Source organism: Pezoporus occidentalis, unplaced genomic scaffold, assembly GCF_034315485.1.
Source record: "Pezoporus occidentalis ecotype Australia unplaced genomic scaffold, CSIRO_AGI_Poc_V1 ctg36, whole genome shotgun sequence".
Classification (NCBI taxonomy): Eukaryota; Metazoa; Chordata; class Aves; order Psittaciformes; family Psittacidae; genus Pezoporus; species Pezoporus occidentalis.
Genome location: NW_026915591.1, coordinates 101,066 through 120,028, shown reverse-complemented (window position 1 = coordinate 120,028; position 18,963 = coordinate 101,066). Strand labels below are relative to the sequence as shown.

The following is an 18,963-nucleotide window of genomic DNA, read 5'->3' as shown; positions in this document are numbered from 1 at the left end:
ATTTAGTGTAGCTGTTATTTCATGTAGTACCTGCAGCTTTAAGGAGACTACAAGTCTTGTCATAAAGTCACAGGCTGGTAACAGCAATCACACCACACTGGTAGGTGGCGAAAATGAATTAGTTTGGGTTCTTTCCTCTAAGACTTTAAAGAAGCCTACTTTTGCTTTGAGACATTCTGAGATCGGAGAGGATCCTTCCTATGCCAAATAAGATTTAGCAAAGGGTAAACAGCCAGGCTGACTAGTCGGCTTGATCAAACTCAATTTAGTTTTTCATAGGGTCTTCTTAGATGGTTTTCTTTTCCTTGTTACCTTCCTGTCCTGGGTTCAGCAGTAGCAGTCATGTTTCTCCTTCTTGGTAGCTGGTGCAGTGCAGTGTTTTGACTTTCAGCCTGGGAACAGAGCTGATAACAAGGATATTTTGGTTTGGCCAAGGACTTTGTGAGCCTCATGCTCTGCCAGGGAGGAGGGGGAGCCAGGAGGAAGCAGAGACAGGACACCTGATCCAAACTGACCAAAGAGGTATTCCATACCACAGCACGTCATGCCCAGGATGTAACTGGGAGTTAGCCAGAAGGGCTGGGAGACTGCAGGGTTGGAGGAGGTATGGGTCGGTGCTTGGTCAGGCTGGGGGGGGGCAAAGTTATCGGTTGGCTGGTGGTGAGGTGATGTATTCTCTTCCCTTGCTATTTCCTTTATCATTATTATCATTGGTGGTAGCAGTAGTGATTTGTGTTATACCTTAGTTACTAAACTGTTCTTATCTCAGCCCGTGGGAGTTGCATTCTTTTTGACTCTCCTCTCCGTCCCTCTGGGAGCAGGGGGAGGGCAAGAAGGGGGGGAAGTGAGTGAACGAATTGCCTGACTGGGTTTAAACCATGACACTTCCCCATTTGTTTGAGTTTGTGTTGCAACAGAAAGCACTACAGATGATGGCTACTGACTTCTCTTGAATTTTTAACATAAAGTTTGCTACTCTGGCAAAGACCAAGGAGCATCTAGGCTTGGTTTTAACCCCCTCTTCCCATAATCCCATTTATATTGGCTGCTGCCCATAAACCAGCAGTTCCTTAACTTCCAGCAACCTCATATGGGGAGGGGGAAGGGGAGGGGAAAAAAAACCCACACACTGGTTCTGCTCTTTAGCACTCAATGGGCAAGGCTAATTTTCTTCTGAGGACTCTCCCAGAGTTCTGTACACAGGACACTATTTTTAAACAAATACTCAGTCTGAATTGAGCACCCCCTCTGTACAGCTTTCTGCCTGAAACTGCAGACAGCTCTTTCAAGCTCAGCATTTCCCATGTCTCTTTGGGAGACACTGATCTTGTAGCCTCATCATGATCACATAAACAGCATTGCCATCAAACTAGAAGTGCCTGAAGGCAGCATTTCACCTATCTCAGGCTGCCCTGACAATGCTCAGTTCCACTTTGGAACAGAAATGGAAATTTCACAGCTCTGTACAGAATTTTTTGGCTATCCCATCCAGGTTCCTTTATTTCTGTATACAAGAGGCTATAAAAGTGCATGTAAGCCAGTGGTTTTCAAACCAGAAAAGCTGGGAGTGGGGAAGTGGACAGCAGTATTGCTGCAGTTACAAAGAGGGTCATGCCACTGCTCACATTAGCAGTTGCTGCTCCCAGTGCAGCAGGAATGTGGCTGGAGTGGCAGCTTCAGTAACTGCTGTGCCAGACAGCATGAAGACAAGTTTCTGTGGCTGCTTTCTGACTTAGTGCCTGTGCATCTGGCCTGAGTTCAGCACAAGCTCAGGTTTTGCTTGCTTGCTTTCTTTTTGTTGCTCCTCAGTGCAAGCCTAATGTGCTTTCAGTGTGCCATGGGTTACAATTAGCAATGAGCAGTTCAGTGTAGTTCCACCTGGCATTTGTTTTATCTCCTTTGACCCTTTTCCACCCCTGCATAGACTCAAATGCCTGTCCAAAAGCTGCTGTCCCGACCGCTGCTGGCTCCAGGGTTGCTGTGCATGTCTCACACATAGAGCTAGGACAGGTCTGGCAGGGTTTAGCAGACAGAACACCTTCTCACATCCTTCTGCCACATTATTGCCTCCTGAGTGAGATATGCCTCCCTGGGTGAAAACCACTGCTTTAAACTGAACCGCTGGAGGAACACTATTTTGACTTAGCTCTCCCTCTTATACTGGACCTACAACAGAGCACTGGAGGAGAAGGAGGTGGTCAAGGATCCTACCATACTGACAGAAATCCCATCATCCTTACAGCTACCTTCTGTAGAGCACATCAGACTTGACAGAGTCTGTCTCAGACTACAGCTACTTTGATCTCATCCACCTTCATGAATGAAGGCTATTTTTAAAGCAGGGTATTTAGTGCAGATAGATACTACCAAACACATCTGAAGTTCAGACCTGGCTATTGGTGATGCAGAGCATGTGACAAAAACATTCTACAAGAAACAAATATACTGCTGTGGATCTGGAGTCCATAAACACCAAAGGTCCAGTATTAAAACTGAAGTGGAAAGTGAAGTGGGTTGTATCACTGCACAGTCGAGCAGAGGCTGACTGCAGCAGAAAGCTCTGAGAGGAGTGAGAAATCCAGAAGAGGGTCTATCAGAAACAACATATGATTTTGATATTCCTAAAGAAACACTCCTTGAGGAATAGCTGATAGCTGGGATTTTTACGCTAATGTCTTCCAGGGTAGACTCTAAGAGTACCAATGAAGAACGAGCTGCCCATTGAGATAGATGTACTAATAGCTGGAAGAGATTGCAGCTGAGGATTCAGAGAAGACACTACAGGAGACTTAGCATTTATGAGTGGGCTTACGGAGATGTCAGAAACATGTAAGGTCAAAGAGGAATCTTTGAGCATCACAGTTTTTGCTGGTATAACTAAGATCTTGAGGGGAAAACCCTGCCACTATGTGAGCTGGCTAGCTATAGGAGGTGACCTAGATGGCAAAAAAAGGAAAACTTTTAGTTCTTAGTTCTCCAACTGAGAACAAAACATAGGACAAGAAGGAACAAAGAAGTTTTCCATTTCATGGTAAATGGAAAAGGAGGAAACATTGGTGTCTGAGTTCAGAGCACTTGCAAAGACCATCTTTAACTGCTCTGTTAAAAACAGGATTCTTTCACGTGCAGAAGTGTCATGGGTGCATTGTGGTTTTCACAAGACTTTGCAGATCTCACTTGCTGAGACACATTCACTTTAGAGGCGAAACTAACTAGACCTCTCAGTGACAAACAGTATGTCAGTGAGGCCAAGTCTGGCAGGTCACAAAATTATTTTGGGCCTCTTTTTGCTCTGCTTTTCCCCAGCAATCTGTTTAGTATTGATGATGCTACCGGCAGCCATGCAGCTCCCATGTCACAGCAGCTCCTGCACAGATTCACAAAGGCAGTGCCAAGACTAGTAGGTCCCTTGTAGGACAGAGATCATTAAGGCTCTTTCCAACCCAAGAATTCTATGAATCTATGATTTGTGGATCTCCTGGGACAGCAGTGGTTTGAAAAACACTGACTGACTTGGGACAGAGGGAGAGAAAGCATCAGTAGGAAGGCAAAAGGCAGGAGTGAACCATGGCAGTGCAGAGACCGCATATTGGGAAAGACAGGAGATGATAGGCTGGCAAGATGTGACCAAGCCAGCAATGGAGGACAGAGCCTGGTCAGGGCACAGCAGCAGCAGGCCAACCACATGCAGGACACAGCCCTTGACCATTATTAAAAACAAACCAATATAGGGAAACAAACAGAACCATTGGCCAGCCACAATCCACAACCAATTTAGAAACAAGTGAAGAAACTTACCACAAGGTAGGATAACTGCATGTTCACTAAAACATATACCCTTAACCCAGCTCTGATACAACGACATTGCTCTGTTCATGTGTGGCAGCGATCGCCTGAGCTCCCCAGAGCTCTGTGGGTCCAGGAGCATAGAGGTGCTGGGCGCCACTGAAGGGCTAAGGCAAGCCACAGGTATGGCTGTTCCATTCCCACTCTGACCATCTGGCTTACCTGAGACGTGATAAAACCGAATGTTCACACCCCTGGACATGACATTCCTCCTAGCAGGAACAAGTGTCTCTCTTGGATACAGCGTGTCTGTGGCTATCCTTCACCTGCTCACACATGGACTCGAAGGCTCTACTTAGGCCTTGCATTGGTTCAAGTGTCACACGTAGCCAGCTGCTGGCATTCACCAAAAGGAGAGAAGAGATGTATGGCCTCAGTCCAGAAATCTCTAGCAACCCCAGGTAGACAGTTGCTGCCCTGGAGACGCTTTTGAGTCATGACAGTCTGGGGTGAAAACAGCTCTAGTACAGGCCATTCTGTGGCTCCTAGTGTGTTTCTAACTGCAGGTGCCAGAGGTTTGGCAGGAGTCTCTTGTCTGAAGGCCTGGATGGCTAAGGCCAAGAAGAAGGAGGAAACATGTCCACAGGTAGGTGCTGGGGAGATCCTGATCCTGAAATCTAAAGGATGACTTTTTAAGGGTTGCACCTGTGGGTTTGAATATAGGTCTCAGTGCTTCTTTGTTTAGCCACTTGAGGTCAGATTTCCCTTAAATCTACCAATTAGACACCCTGAGCTCTAGCAGTGCTCCAACATGGCCAGAACTCCTTGCTTTGTAAAACCAGCCTGCTCCCTGATACCCCAGCCTGCTCTTTCAGGAGTCCAGAGCAGTGTCAAACCTTGGTGTCAAATATGCTGGCATTCAGCTATGCTCTGACCTCCAGAAGCATCCCGGGATGGGTCAGAGAAACTGTGCATCAGAATCCCTCCGCTCATCTCCTTCTTCCAAGACTTCGTAGTTCCAACACAAGCCAGCAAGAAAGTCTGTTAGCTTTCCAAATGAGCCAGTCAAGTAACAGAAGACTTATTTTAATAGCCCCCACTGCCAAAGCTGCCAGTCCAGCTGTGACAGCTTTAGGGAGGCATCAAGCGTGAAGGCCTGTTGGTTGTGTGTGTGAAGAAGGAGTGTGAAGAAGAGGAAGTGAATCAGCACAAAAGTCTCCAGTCTTGGGGTTGCTCTTAGGTGTTCACTTTCACTGCTGCTGCTCCAAACCCTATGCTTTCCTCAGCCTCAGACTTGACAGGCTTTATAGTTAGCCCCAAATTTATGATGGACTTTCGGGCGTTCCCGATAGCTTCCTGGCCATGAAGCCATTCCTTTGGCTCCAGGACCTTTTCTAGACAAGCTGGTAGGTACCAGGGAGTAAATCTGCCCTACAACAGCCACTCTCTGATGCTCTCAGGGAAGACTAAAAAACTTTGCTATGTCCAAAAGTCCCAAAATCATGAGTCACAGCCTCTGAAGCATAAGACTAAGGAAAAAAGTCCACTGGTACAGGGTGATTTTGCAGTCTATCTTTCACCTGTGAATTTCCTTTATCTACTGTATCTGACAGGAAGTTTACCTGCTTTTAGATGTGTTGAATAAGATTGTTTTAAACCCTGCAGCAGGACCTTTCTTTTACACATTTCTCTCTTACCCATCTGTCATTCTTGTCTTCTGTGCAGTCTCTCACCAGGTACTATAACACACACAATTTATGGAAGGACCACTATTTTAAGTCGGGTCCTTTGTCAACCCTGAATTATAACAATTCATTGCTCATTTTAGCAAAATAGTACATTTAGTTGTACTTTGTGGGAAGGGGGAAGTGGATGTGTGGATCTACATAAACGCCCACACATGGGTATTTAAAATCTCTAGTTGCTGAGAGATCTTCTCTATGAATCAGAAGATTAATCAAACACCTTCCTCTCATCAGAAATGATTGCTGACTTCCCCTCCTGAAAGGCAGATGATGAATATATTCTATCTCCCAGCAAGTATGTTTTTATGTAAGATTTATTGTATCTGCAGTATAGAGTTAAATATTAAAGCCGTATACCTAATCCCAAGGTCTTGCTGCTTCCTTACAGCAGCTTATTTCAGCCTACAAATGCTCCATAACTTGTTTTAAGCAGGAGGCTGCCTAGATGACTTTCTTGTTTCTTGAGAGTCTTCACTGCTGCAGCAGCCAGGGAGCATTCAAAAGAGGATAAAACTCAAGCAGAAGTCTAGCAAATACAAGAAACTTACCACTCTCAGGAATCATGTGGAATTTTTGTTTTTCCTGACTAGGCATTAAATCTGCTTTGTACCATGTTTATTTGTCTCTACATTCAAATCCCATCAGCGGTTTGTTTCCAATCACGCTAGCATGAAGGTAGATATTTTAAGATGGAGTTGTGCTCAGGATGGATTCACAGTATAGTTCTATAACTTTAATCTACCCTTTTTTCTCTACAGAGTTTAGAAACAAAATATTTTCAAAATTATATATTGTATTCTATTATTCAAGTTTCAAAATGCATTGCTTCAAATCCCACTATCTTTTGTGTGTCTGCTGGGTAGACTAAGAAGAGCCATTGTTGCTTTTCCTTTGTATGCTGAGACTTCCTTATAGGAGTGGCTTCATCTACTAATTTGTTTATTTCTAATGGAAAAACAATTTCAATCACAAAAACAAAAAAGCCAATTCACTGACTTGCTGGGCTAACGGGTCATAATCTATTTTTATTCACAAAGATAGCACAAATATTTTTCATACATTCAAGATCAGCAGAGCAAATAATCCACAGCAAATTTCTTACTTTCTATTAAAGTTAACAGACACAAGTGCTAGTGGCCAGAAAGTTTAATTGTCCATAAATTTCACAGGCAAGTAATGTAGGTTCTGCATAAGAAGAAAATCCCAGGTTCATAAGAGGGGTGATATTGCTGGTGATGAGTACTTCGTAGGTGGTGTATCTCTCATATCTGGGAATTGATGTCTTACAGTACTAGATTTGAGTGGTCAGACTGACATCATGTTAGCACTCGTGTCAAATACTTAAAATACTGCATGCTACTAAGGAAAGCACACAAAACCCCTAGGGAGAAACTCAGATCTTGTTTCATTGTAGGTTAATTTATGCTTCAAAATATGTAAATTGTTGCCCTTTCCAAACACTGGGGCTGGAAGGAAGGTGTGAAAATATGGTTCATTTTTATCTTAACCATTATAAGCATGGAGCTTTTAAAAATTATTCCTAATACCCACACGAACCTCTCAAAACTTTCAGCTCTAACAATAATCCTTGGCATAGAAGGATGATCAGAAAATTATAGGAGGATGAAAAATATATTAAATAATATGTTGCACTGATGTAGTTACACTCATGGATTTCACTGTATCTTTTTTCTCTTCTGTCCCCCTGTATCTCAGGTGAATCCACCCAAAGACTTTCAACCAGCTCTCTGTTCAGATACTGTTCTTTTTTTGATTTCTCCCTCTTTTCCATGCAACTATATCTTCAGTTTTCTACTTCTCCTAATAGGGGTACTTTTATCACTGCAACTTCTCTATTGGAAATTGAAACAGTTTTTCATTAGCAGTTTATAGACAAATGAAGGCAAAAAAACAAACAAACAAAAAAAGCCTTTTGCTTTCCCCCTTGTTTTCACTTCCCTTTTTACCCCTCAGTGTTAGTGAAAACACTTCAGCCTCTTGAGGGAAGACCAGATATTATTGCAATTGGCCCAAATGAGCAGCAAGACCCATCAGTCAAGTCTCTGCACCTCCCAGGACCCTTTTCTGCTTCATTTAGGGACCAGACTCCAGGAAAGATCTTTACATTCACTCTGAAGTTATAAGCTCTAAGCTGACACACTCACGAAAGTCCACAGACTTTTCAAACTTAGCAGTGGCATTTCAAGGCAAAAGAACTGAAGAGAGTGATGTGGCTAGAGCTGCTGCCCACCTCCATGTGACCCAAATGGCCAGCTGCTTCAACCAATCACTAAAACTGCTCATCACAAATATTAGCAGAAAATTTACCCTGAAATGGTAGGTCGTTGTTGTTTTAATTAGCTGTGTAATTATTATTATTATTTATTTGAATGAGTATCTCAGACGCAGGATAGCCTTCTCCAGTCCTGCACCAGTGTGGGTGCAACCAACGACAGAGTGCTCACAGATAACCAGCTGCCTCTTTAGATAAAGCAGTTATGAATGCTTAGATAAAACAGTTACGAATGCTCTATTTGAGAGATGTGGGAATACATCCATCATGGCCCAGCCACCACAGAAGAAGACAGAACTTGCAATCTTCTGATCTGAGCCAAATATCAACACAGCAAACTCTAAAGGCCTGAGGAGAAGATAAAAGTGTGTGTTCAGTCACAGAGCAGTAATGTCACAGGGAGAAGTTTCATAAACAGTCAGCTGAGTGCCGCTTTCTGGTATTCAGTTTGATGAGGAAACCTCCTGCAGGCCTCAGGAGCTGAGCAGAGAGAAGTGAAGCTCAGAAGTCGGGCTAGATGCAGTGGCCAGGGCCAGAAGACTCTTCCCTGGGCAGGGAGAGAGCTAGGAGAAGGTGTGGTAGGGGAGCAAATGGATGACCCCCTCTCCTCCTTCCAGATACGAGGCTGGGACATATTCCTGGATCCTTCCCAGGCTCCGGAGCTGACAGGCCAGACCTTCAGGAGAGTCATTCAGCTCATGCTTTTTTTTTTCCAAGTGTAAATTCACACCTATGGCTGCACTTTGTCAGCTGGGGCTTTGAGCTTGGCAGCCAACAGTCACTTAAGCATGAAGGTCTCTGCAGCTCAGCCTCTGCTGTGTGCCTTAGGCTGTATGCCAAAAGCCAAGGAAAGAAGAGCATGCTCCAAGCAAGCAGCTTAAAAAGTCACAAGCATCTCCTTCCTGACGCTCACTCATGGGTGCTAAGCACAGGAAGGAGACTTGGAGCAAAGCTGGAAGGAAGGAGGTAACAGAAGGAGGCAAGAGAAAGAAACATTGGGAACCATGTGTCTACAGAAAAACTTTTCTACCACTTCCTTCCTGCCCTGCATCATTGTCAGCTGCACTGGGGGAAGCATGCCTTCACACAAGCACAAACAGCAGGCACAGGCACTGCAGAAAAGAGACTGTGAAGACAAACACAGGGTTAAGGGACATATGCAAAGCCTGGGAGAGGGGGAAAGAACAAACCTTCAACCACTCTTGACGGCTTTTTTCTTAAGGTGCCTGGCATAGACAGCCGCTGAGATGGCGTGTAACTGTGTGGTGTCCCTGCCACCAGCTGCCTCATGTACAAGTTGTAGTCATCTGCTGTGCTTTACCATAGAAGAGGTCTTCAAGACCTCTATGGTATGCAGGTGTACAGCAGCTCTCACATTGGTCAAGCTCTCACATGCCACATCCCAGAAGATGTCTGGGCAGAGAACTACTGCTGGCCCTGAAATCAAGAACCCTTTTTTATCCCCTCTACACAGCAGCTCAGTAGGTGGCCCGGAGTGCCTGTCTTAGATGCTTCCCCAAGACAAGCATCCCACTTGTTCCCCTGGTGCCCTGTTGGCACCTAAGGGACTGTAACCTTTATTGACATACTTTTACGTGATGCAAATGCTAACTTTTTGTCTTGTCTTCTGATTCTCAGGAAACACCAGCCAGAAAAAGAATAATGGAAAATTGTACAGACACAAATAAGAGCTCCATTTGCACAGGAATTCCCTACAAAGACAGCAAGACACTTCTGGTTGCTGTTTACAGCATTGTTTTTGCCATAGGCCTTCCAGCAAATTGCTTAACTTCCCTGCTTACATTCATACAAATCCAAAGGAATAAAGTAATTGCCATCTACATTTTCAGTTTATCATTGTCTGAGCTGACGTATTTAAGTACCTTGCCTCTCTGGATTCTCTATGTGCAAGATGATCACCAGTGGACTATGAGTGAAAAAGCTTGCAGAGTAACAGGATTCATCTTTTTCTGCAACATATACATCAGCATTCTGCTTTTATGCTGCATTTCTGTGGATCGTTATGTGGCACTGGTGTATGCTCTGGAATCAAGGGGGAGAAGAGGACAGAAAAAGGCAATCATAATAGTGTTTTTTCTCTTTGCTGTGGTTACAATAATCTATGTTCCAGTATTTTACATGGAAGACAATCCAGGTAGTAAGACCTGCTTTGAGACTTTGCCCCTTGACATAAAACTGGCTTCTTTCAGCTTTGCTAGATTCTTATTTGGATTTGCCATACCTTTCATAATCCTCATTTTCACAAACTATAAAATTTTCCAAAGTACTAAAACAAGCAGCAGCTTGACTTGTCGGCAAAAAGCCAAAGTGAAGTATCTGGCTATTGCCATCATTATCATTTTCCTGATGTGTTTTGCTCCCTACCATGTGGTACTCATAATAAGATCCATATACTTCATGTTTCATCAAAATTGCTCATGTCCATTTGAAGAAGACATCTATTCAGTTTTTACAGTGTTTCTGTGTTTAGCCACTGCAAACAGCATTGCTGATCCAATCATCTATGTGCTGGTTAGTGAAAACGTCAGAAAAGACTTTTATAGGAGTCTGAGAAGATGGAGATTGAACTCATCCAGGCTAAATTCATCCATTAATCACAAGAGCGACAGCATAAAATGGAAAATGTCAAAAGAATCACAGGAAGGAGGGGTAAGAGAAGAAAACAAGGAAATAACAGATTCATCTGACATTCAGAAAACCTGCAATAGCGGCAAAGACCAAGAAGGTGGAAGCTAGCAGTTAGCTCCTGGCACAAATAAGTTGTTCCCAACACCAGCTGCAGGATGCACACTGCAGCACGCAACTTACATGCTGATGTCCGTAGGAAGTTTTGCCACAGCACATAGGCTAGCAGCTCCTTGAGGATGCTATGGAAGAGATACTTCTTATTTCTGCTTGTCTCCTACAATAAGGTTTGCCCACCAGTATCATTGGTGAAAACATTGCTTTGCTAAGGACATGTGGAATAAACAACATAATTTACTTTGACTCACACTGAAATCTTAAAAACTTATTTTGGGTCTGGTTCTTACTCATATGAATACAGAACCAGTTTTATCTTCTCAGCTGGACCAAAAAATATACCTGCTGAGGAGAACATGTAAGGCCCATTTTTGTGGTTGAAATGTTTAGTTCTTGAGGAGGTACATATTCAGATTCTCATACACATACTCTGTTGTTAACGTTTGTGGTTAACCAGTGGAAAATATTAACACTGAGGAAGTCTTTCAACAAGAGCCTTGAAAACATTCCTAATACTTCAGTAGGCAGCTTTATCTACCTTGCACATTCTGGGAAGAATTAGAGGGCAAAATAGTGGCCTGGTAACACAGAACAACAGTACTTCTGTATTAGTCAAGATCCTGCACTGTCCTGAAAGTCTTAAAATGTACAATTCTAATGCTTGATATTTTATGATTAGTAAACTTTTTGCAGTTAAATCTAGAATGCACAGAAGTACATAGAAAATTTTCACATTTCTAAGTGGAGTCAGGGACTTTTTATGTCAGTTCCAAACATTTGTTGAACTTGTGTTTCATTTCTGCTTAATCTTTCATTTCTGGCTTCCCTTTTGGTATTGATCCAACTTTTGCTGTGTAGAAGTCTGCACAAGAGTTAAGTGCCTTACTGACAAGGAAGGGCTGGCAGCATGGAGAACAGTCCCATTGCCCCAGAGAGGGAACTCCCTCAAACACACTGCTGGTGCACACATGACACTATGCTGGGGCAGATTGTGTTGCTGCTGCTGTCACTTTCACCATGAATAAATTATTGATAGTAGTTTCCTGTGCCTTGAAACCACAATTTAAAAAATAGGAATGATACAAAACTGGCAAGATCTATCTAAACAGCTTCTTCATATTTTCATGCCATCAAAGTAAAACAGACAAAAATCATGAATCAATTGCATGTTTATTTGAGTACAAGTTTGTAAAGTGTTTTACAGAATCATTCTATCTGTAATGTTTTATTTCTGTAATATTTTAACACTCTTATTAATGTTCAAACTTCTGCATTAATATTGACCAATGTTAATGTAAACAGAATACTTGTTAATATGTTAAAATTGTCATAGATATTTCTATAGATTATGCTTTATTCTTATACACTTTTTGGAAAAGCATTGTGCTAAAATGGCATTTCCTCAAGTTATTATATTTATGACATATTTAATTTTTGCATTATTTAATTACTTCTCTTGCATCTATCTATGAAATGCTTGTGTCCGCAGAAGTAGTTCACATAATACTTACTAAGAGATTGTTTCTTGGAAAAATGTAAAATTCTGCTGTGATGCTAATTAACGAATTCAGTTTTTCTCTTTTCACATGCATCCCAGAGATCAAACTCTCTAAGGTATCAAGGAGAGATCTACAAAGTGCTGAATAGCTGTAACTTTGCTGAAAATCAAACTTTCCGTTGCTGAAAATCAAACTTTTCTTTGCTAAAAAATTCACCAGCAAGCATTGCTTGTAACAGCGCCGGTGAGCGCTGGTGATTAATCTTTGGAGACGCATATGCAAACTGCCTTAACCTCTGGATTTTCATAGTCAAAATGTAAACTTTGATGAATAATAGCAGTGAATTTACAAGAAACCAAAGGTACAGACTTCTGAACTAATTGAAATGATGCACATTGAATATTCACCTCAATTAATTTAGAAATCTCTATGATGTTTTTCCTCTGATATAAAATGAGTATCTTCAGAGTAATCACTGTTGGAGCCCCGGGCCATAGATGCAGGGGACAGGGATTAGAAGGGCCTGATGCAGAGTCTGTAATTCTTTTGTGTTGCCTAATTTATACGCTGTTCTAAATTACTATGTCATTATGCATCTTCTCTTAACAAAAATCCTTGGAGCTTGTTTGTTCAGATGCACTCTGAAACAAAATTCTTAGAAGTGACAAAGCCCTGAGCAGCCTGATCTAACTTGGATCATCTAATTAGATGATCTCCAGAGGTGCTTTCTAAAGTAAAATATTCTGTGTCCGGTTACTGCAGGGATTAGGAGTCAGGTACCAAGCAATGTATCCACAAGGGAAAGCTCCAAATCCTCACTTTTTTGGAAAGACGGAAAAGCAGCTTTACATCTGAGTGATGACACTGAGAAATGCTATTGCGTTGTTAAAATATCCCATCAGATGAACCAACTGTTTCTCATCTGATGAATTCAAACATGTGATCTGTTCTGTCACATAGTATCTGACTGTGCCTTACTGGCAAAGGAAAGGCCTCAGCACAGGGACACATGCTAGAGACGCAGCAAAGGACACTACTCAGGTCTGAGCAGATCAGAAGGGTGGATTGATTGTGTGGGTCTTTCCATCCTTTTCTCCTGCAGAACATTACCAGTGAGAATGCAAGGCTCCTTTGTGCTGTGAAGAAAGGTTCACCTACTACATCATATCTGCAGTTTTCAACACAGCTATTTGGATCTGTCCTCTGACTTACTCATAGAATCATAGAATCAAAGAATAGTTAGGGTTGGAAAGGGCCTTACCATCATCCAGTTCCAACCCCCCTGCCATGGGTAGAGACACCTCCCACTGCACCCTGCTACCCAAGACTCTGTCCAAACTGGTCTTGAATACCACCAGGGATGGAGCATTCACAACCTCCCTGGGCAACCTACTCCAGTGCCTCGCCACCCTTACAGTAAAGAATTTCCTCATTATATCCAATCTAAACTTCCCCTGTTTAAGTTTTAACCTGTTACCCCTTGTCCTATCACTACAGTCCCTAACGAAGAGTCCTTCCCCAGCGTCCCTATAAACCCCCTTCAGATACTGGAAGGCTGCTATGAGCCCCTCGGTGGCTGCAGGGCACCTGGTCTGGTGCTGCAATCAGGCACAGCCTTAGCTTTCCTAATCTGGTCCCTAGCTTCCCGAACAACATCCCTTTATTCTTCCCAAGCCACCTGTCCTTGCTTCCACCTTTTATAAGCCTCTTTTTTCCTTCTAATTTTCCTCACCAGCTCCTTATCCATCCAAGGAGGTCTCCTGGCCCTCCTGATGCACTTCCTTCTAGTTGGGATGCAACACTCCTGAGCTTGCAGTAGGTGATCCTTGAGTATCAGAAAACATTCTTGGGCCCCCCTGCCCTCTAGGGCTGTATCCCATGGAACCTTCCTAAGCAGGTTCCTGAAGAGGCTAAAGTCTGCTCTCTTGAAGCCCAGGGCAGTGAGCTTGCTGCACGCTCTTCGCACTGTCCTGAGGATCTCGAATTCGACCATCTCATGATCGCTGCAATCAAGGTGCGGAGCTGTTGCAGACCCCTCCTGAAGCAGGCAGCCCTGGACACACGCTGCTGGCACCACATCTTGTGCTGCCCTCGCAGCCTTCACTGCGCATGGGGCGCAGGTTCTCACACGGGCTCACCCGTGATGGGCACGGCTGGACGACATGGCTGGGCAGCGCTGAATCCCAGCCCCATGGACACATCCCAACTGCAGCACATGAGCACTGCTCAGGTCGCTCACTGACTGCTTGTGCGACAGGGAGGGAGCACAGGAGATGGCCCTGGCACATCTGGAGATGGCCAGCGCAGCATTCAAACATTTTATTGATTATTTAAGCACCAAAGTGTGTCTCTGTCGTCTCAGGGGGTCACGTAACGATTGCCCAATGTCCCCCGTGAAGCTGCAGCCCCTTCAGGGCTCGTCCCCATCCCCTGCTCACAGCAGTTCTGGAATTCTGGGGTGATGTCACAGCCCGCGTTACAGCGGCAACTGCCCGTGTCCAGACAACAGCACAAACCTTCACCCCTGACCCCACACTTCTCCCCTGCGCCCACCTGCACGCTCCATCCCTTCTGCCCTGTTCCTGCTCTGCCCTTCTGCCCTACTCCCGGCCCTTTTCATTTGTTCCCATCCCTACTGCCCTGTTCCCTGCCCCTCGGGCACTGTATCTGAGCCAGCAAATGCAGACCCAAGTGGGGCTGGGTGAGGAGGCAATGGATGTGGACATGAAGGGGAGGAACCAATGGATGTGGACATGAAGGTGGAGGAGGACAAACTGATGGAGGTGGATGTGGAGGGGATGGATACCAGCTGATGAGTGGCAAGGCAGCGCGTGCCCCCCATCCACTGCTGGCAGTCAGGGTGGGCTGGCTGCTGCCGCGCTGGGGCTGGGGCTGTGTGTGACGTCCCCGCCGCAGGGACACGGTGCCCGGTGGCCTCATCCTGGCGGCACAAGCGCCACCGCCGCGCTGCCCTGCGCTGCCTTTGGGACACTCGAGCTGAGTGTGATCGCGTAGAGGCCGGCTCCCAGCCCCAGCCAGGGCTGAGCCCCGCGGCAGAGTCCCGCTCTCCCCAGCGCGTGGCAAACACAATGACCATCAGTAGCCTCACTGAAATGACCTTGTGCTGCTTGTTTCCAGGGCTGGCTGACAGGGGAGTTTTCATGCTGTTTGAAGTTTTCCTTCAAAGAGTTCCCGTTTTCCTTGAAGATTGCTGTTTTTTAAGAAGATTGTTCGTTTTTCATTAGGAGTTGTAGGTTTAGGTAGAATAGGTGTAGTTTTAGGAGTAAGAGTTGTTCTTTTAGGTAGAATAGTTGTAGTTTTAGGTAGAAGAGTTGTGTCAGACATTCATAACATACCTGGGAGATAACTGGATTGCTGGTTATTTTAAGTGTGACTATGAAGCATGAAGTGAATAATTTCTGCCAATGAACTACAGCTGGCCAAACTAGGTTTTGCAGACAATATATCTGCTTTGTTTATTCATCAATTTTATATTATTTCTAAAGAATCCATTTTTTTAAGTAATTGTTTTGAATAACTCACTTATAAAACCCTATTCCTACCTAAGAAATGTTTCCGTGTTCAGCACTGAATTCTACTTAAGGAGGATAGTTACACAAAACAGGCAAAACCAGGTACAAATGAACTCAGGCTCTCTATGCATGACAAAGTTTCTTCTGCAGTTGGTGGCCCTGTAGCTGATCTTGTTTATTCTCTGATATCGTGTACAACCCCATGCTGAATTTCTGTTGGCTAGTGAGTAATGAAACCTAACTCAGAATGAGGCTTTCAAAAACATCCACAGTCTAAAGGCTTTTCTTTGTGAGCATGCTGTCATCCTAGAGGTCACACTGGGAAATAATCTTTTAGGAAACATCCTTTATATAATGAAATTATGCCAAAGTTGTCTCACAGGCCAGAATACCTGTCTTGTTTTCAAATCAGCACAAGCCAAAGGTAGCAAATAAGGGTAGGGGGGATTGCATTAGAGAGGTGAAATCATGTTTTTAACCTCTTTGCTGCGCAGGCAAGCATACAGGTGGCAGCATCCCCAGAGATGGATCTTCCAGCATGCCTTCTGCAACTAGTGTCTCGAGGATGTGATATCTGCCAGTGCTCCCTCCATCTCACTCCGCTGTGCTCCTTTTCTCCTGCACAATTAACCTTTCCACAGGAGAGGGCGCTTCTCACGATCTATTTCCACCAGGGGTGACCCATGGCCTCATCATGCAATCTTCAAGTGAAAGGAAAATGAACCATAAAAAAGAGAAATCTGTTACCCCAGATTAGACTATTATTAATAACAGATGTTAGTTGCTGTCATTATGAGCCATTGGTAAGAAAAAGTAGGACTCTAAATTCACTGTCTCATCAGTAATTCAGATCACTGAAAAAACTTTTAGGGTTTTAACCCTCCTATTCCTGTAAGAAATGCTCAGAGATAACAAATCAAAAACCAGCCTTGCAGACAGATGGAAAGTCTGCTGAGGAGAGATGATAAGTTATGTGGTAAGAAATTCACAAAACATCACATGAAAATCATCTACATGAGCAGCCTCAAAATAAGCCTTCTTGGTACACCATGAAATGATCCATCCTGTTCCACAGCCTCAGTCTGTGACAGGGCCCATGCATTTCAGCCCATGATCACAGAGAATCCCCTGCATGTTCAAAGGTCTGTCTTGAAATATTTTGATGAGGGAGGTGAAGAATCAAATTGAAGAGAGGTACTGTGGGAAAAGCGTGTTGTATGATACACAAAGTTCTGAAAAGCCTTGTAAACACTAAGTCGCAGATGTTCTGAATGAGTATGCAAATATTTGAGTGTTCAGAAAGTTACTTAGAAATGCCCCAGCTGTATCAGAGTTCCCCATCTGTAAAATGGGACACTTCTTCCCTTGAGCATTGTCTGTCTTCTCAGTTTAAAATACAAGCCTTCGCAGAAGATACTAGAAAGAGTGAGCAGGTGTGTCATGTGCATATTCAGAGCTTACTGCAATGGAGCAATGAATGGCATGGAGGCAAATAGTACTAAACCTCAAATTCTAATGCGTCTGCACTTTCAGGGGCAGATTCAAAGTACTTTAATTTTTTCCCCTTTACCCTGAGGCATCACAAAGAAAAAAAAAACAAAAGAAAAGAAAAAAAAGGCAAGTTTTCATTTTAACTTTGGGTCTCCTTTTGTTAACATGAGCACTAAGCCTCTGTGGACTTCACTGGGATTTTTCTTCTCTGGGATATTTCGGTGTTTGGAGGTGTTTTGTTGCTTACAAAAGGTAAAAGTAACAGCGATTCATACTTAGAAACGCTCAGGGCCAAGTGCACACAAGGTTCATAGGACCTCTCCAGGTACAGGAGAGGTTACAGTCAGTAACACTAATAGCATTTGTTGTTGCAACTTGGGTACACAGTAAGCCACCGGTAATAATCTCTAAAATCCTTAGTGCTTCGAGATGTAACCATGCAGACACTGCCTCTCAGGCTCCTCCCTTCCTGGCATTATTTACATGTGCTGGGAAGCACTTTCTTAGCACCAGGTTTCTGGAATGGTTTTCTGAAAGTCTGAGCCTGATATGCTTGAGGCAACAGCACTATTGCTTACTTATTTGATTAATTTCAGGGGGTAGGGGGCCTTTCTTAAATGTAGTCTAGAAGAGTAGGCTCACACTACCCACTACAGGTAGTTTTTATTATTGTATGTTTGACATTTATAGGTGACTTGACAAAATGCTGGGTAAAGGACATTTAATGAGGTAATAAAAAAAAAATCCTGTAATTTTCTGTTTAGCTGCATGTATGGTTCCTGCCTACCTCTTTCATTCAAATCTTTCCTAAAATAACGCTTAGGAAAACAGCCAGTCTATAGCTGTCAGTGAAATGGTGCACTTAACTGCACTGTTTGCAGTAATAGCTGTGTCTGGAAGATAACAAATGCACAACCCTCAAACTAAACTCAAGACTAGATGCGTCAATATGCAAAATAGAAGGAAAATGTACATTAAATAACAAGGGAACTCAGGAGTATGGCTGACTTCTTGCTGTCTTGATTATTACCGTGGGAATGGCCTGTCAACAAAAGGCAGGAGATTCCACACAGGCCAAGTACAAATCTTAAGTTTCTATCAGAAACAAGTAAAAAGAGGGCAAATGTGGAACTTCCTTTGTACACACCAGTATGAAGCAGATACTGACAGACTGTAATGTAATAATAGAAAGGGAAACTAAAGGTCAGCAGGTAACTTCAGTATCCACAAAAGCAGAATTCAAAGGCATGTGTGATTTTAGAACTCAGCAAGGGGCTTTCCCTAATAGGAGGCTGAGTGGACTCTGCATGCTTCATCCAAGGATGATTCACTCCCTCTTCTGACCAGAAACGATCCCCTCTAATGAGAGGGGAAAAGCTGGAAATTATATTAAATATTTGTCTTTTTGTTTCTTAACATTCAATTTCTGATACTAGAACAGTTTCTTAGTCAAATTCCAAGATTAAAAATAACACTCTGCAAGGAAAAAAAACTCTCTGGAGTTACTGAATACCATTACAAATAAATCTACATGAAGTTAAACCAGAGCTGTGAAACTAGCTGTGGAAAATGAAATATGAATCTGAATTTTTTTTGCTGGTCCATAGTTTCAGATCATAATGACTTCAAACATCCATAGTTTGGAGAAAAAATCTCTTTTATTTTAATGTAGAAATGTAGCTTGGACATATTCTTCCATGATGTAAAGCAATACTAATGTATCATCCTGATTTGTCCATGCTTCAGTATCATGTCTAATTGACTAGCATGAAGAAAAGCTTTCATGAAAGCAACAAATCAATGAAACATTCAACACATCAGTCAACTATGGGTTGTGAGTCTTCTGCCTCTAT

At 43.3% G+C, this 18,963-nt stretch overlaps 1 protein-coding gene across 2 annotated transcripts in view; it reads left to right on the top strand.

Annotated features, from left to right (window-relative positions):
• The window catches only part of GPR132 (G protein-coupled receptor 132), a 79,211-nt gene extending 67,066 nt beyond the window's left edge, over positions 1-12,145 (top strand). For both annotated transcript variants that reach the window (XM_062630688.1, XM_062630687.1), the window contains exon 2: positions 9,463-12,145. In XM_062630688.1, coding sequence (XP_062486672.1) covers positions 9,487-10,581 — 1,095 coding nt within the window. In that variant the 5' untranslated portion in view covers positions 9,463-9,486 and the 3' untranslated portion in view covers positions 10,582-12,145. The remainder of the gene's footprint in view (positions 1-9,462) is intronic.
• Positions 12,146-18,963: the final 6,818 nt, after the last annotated feature.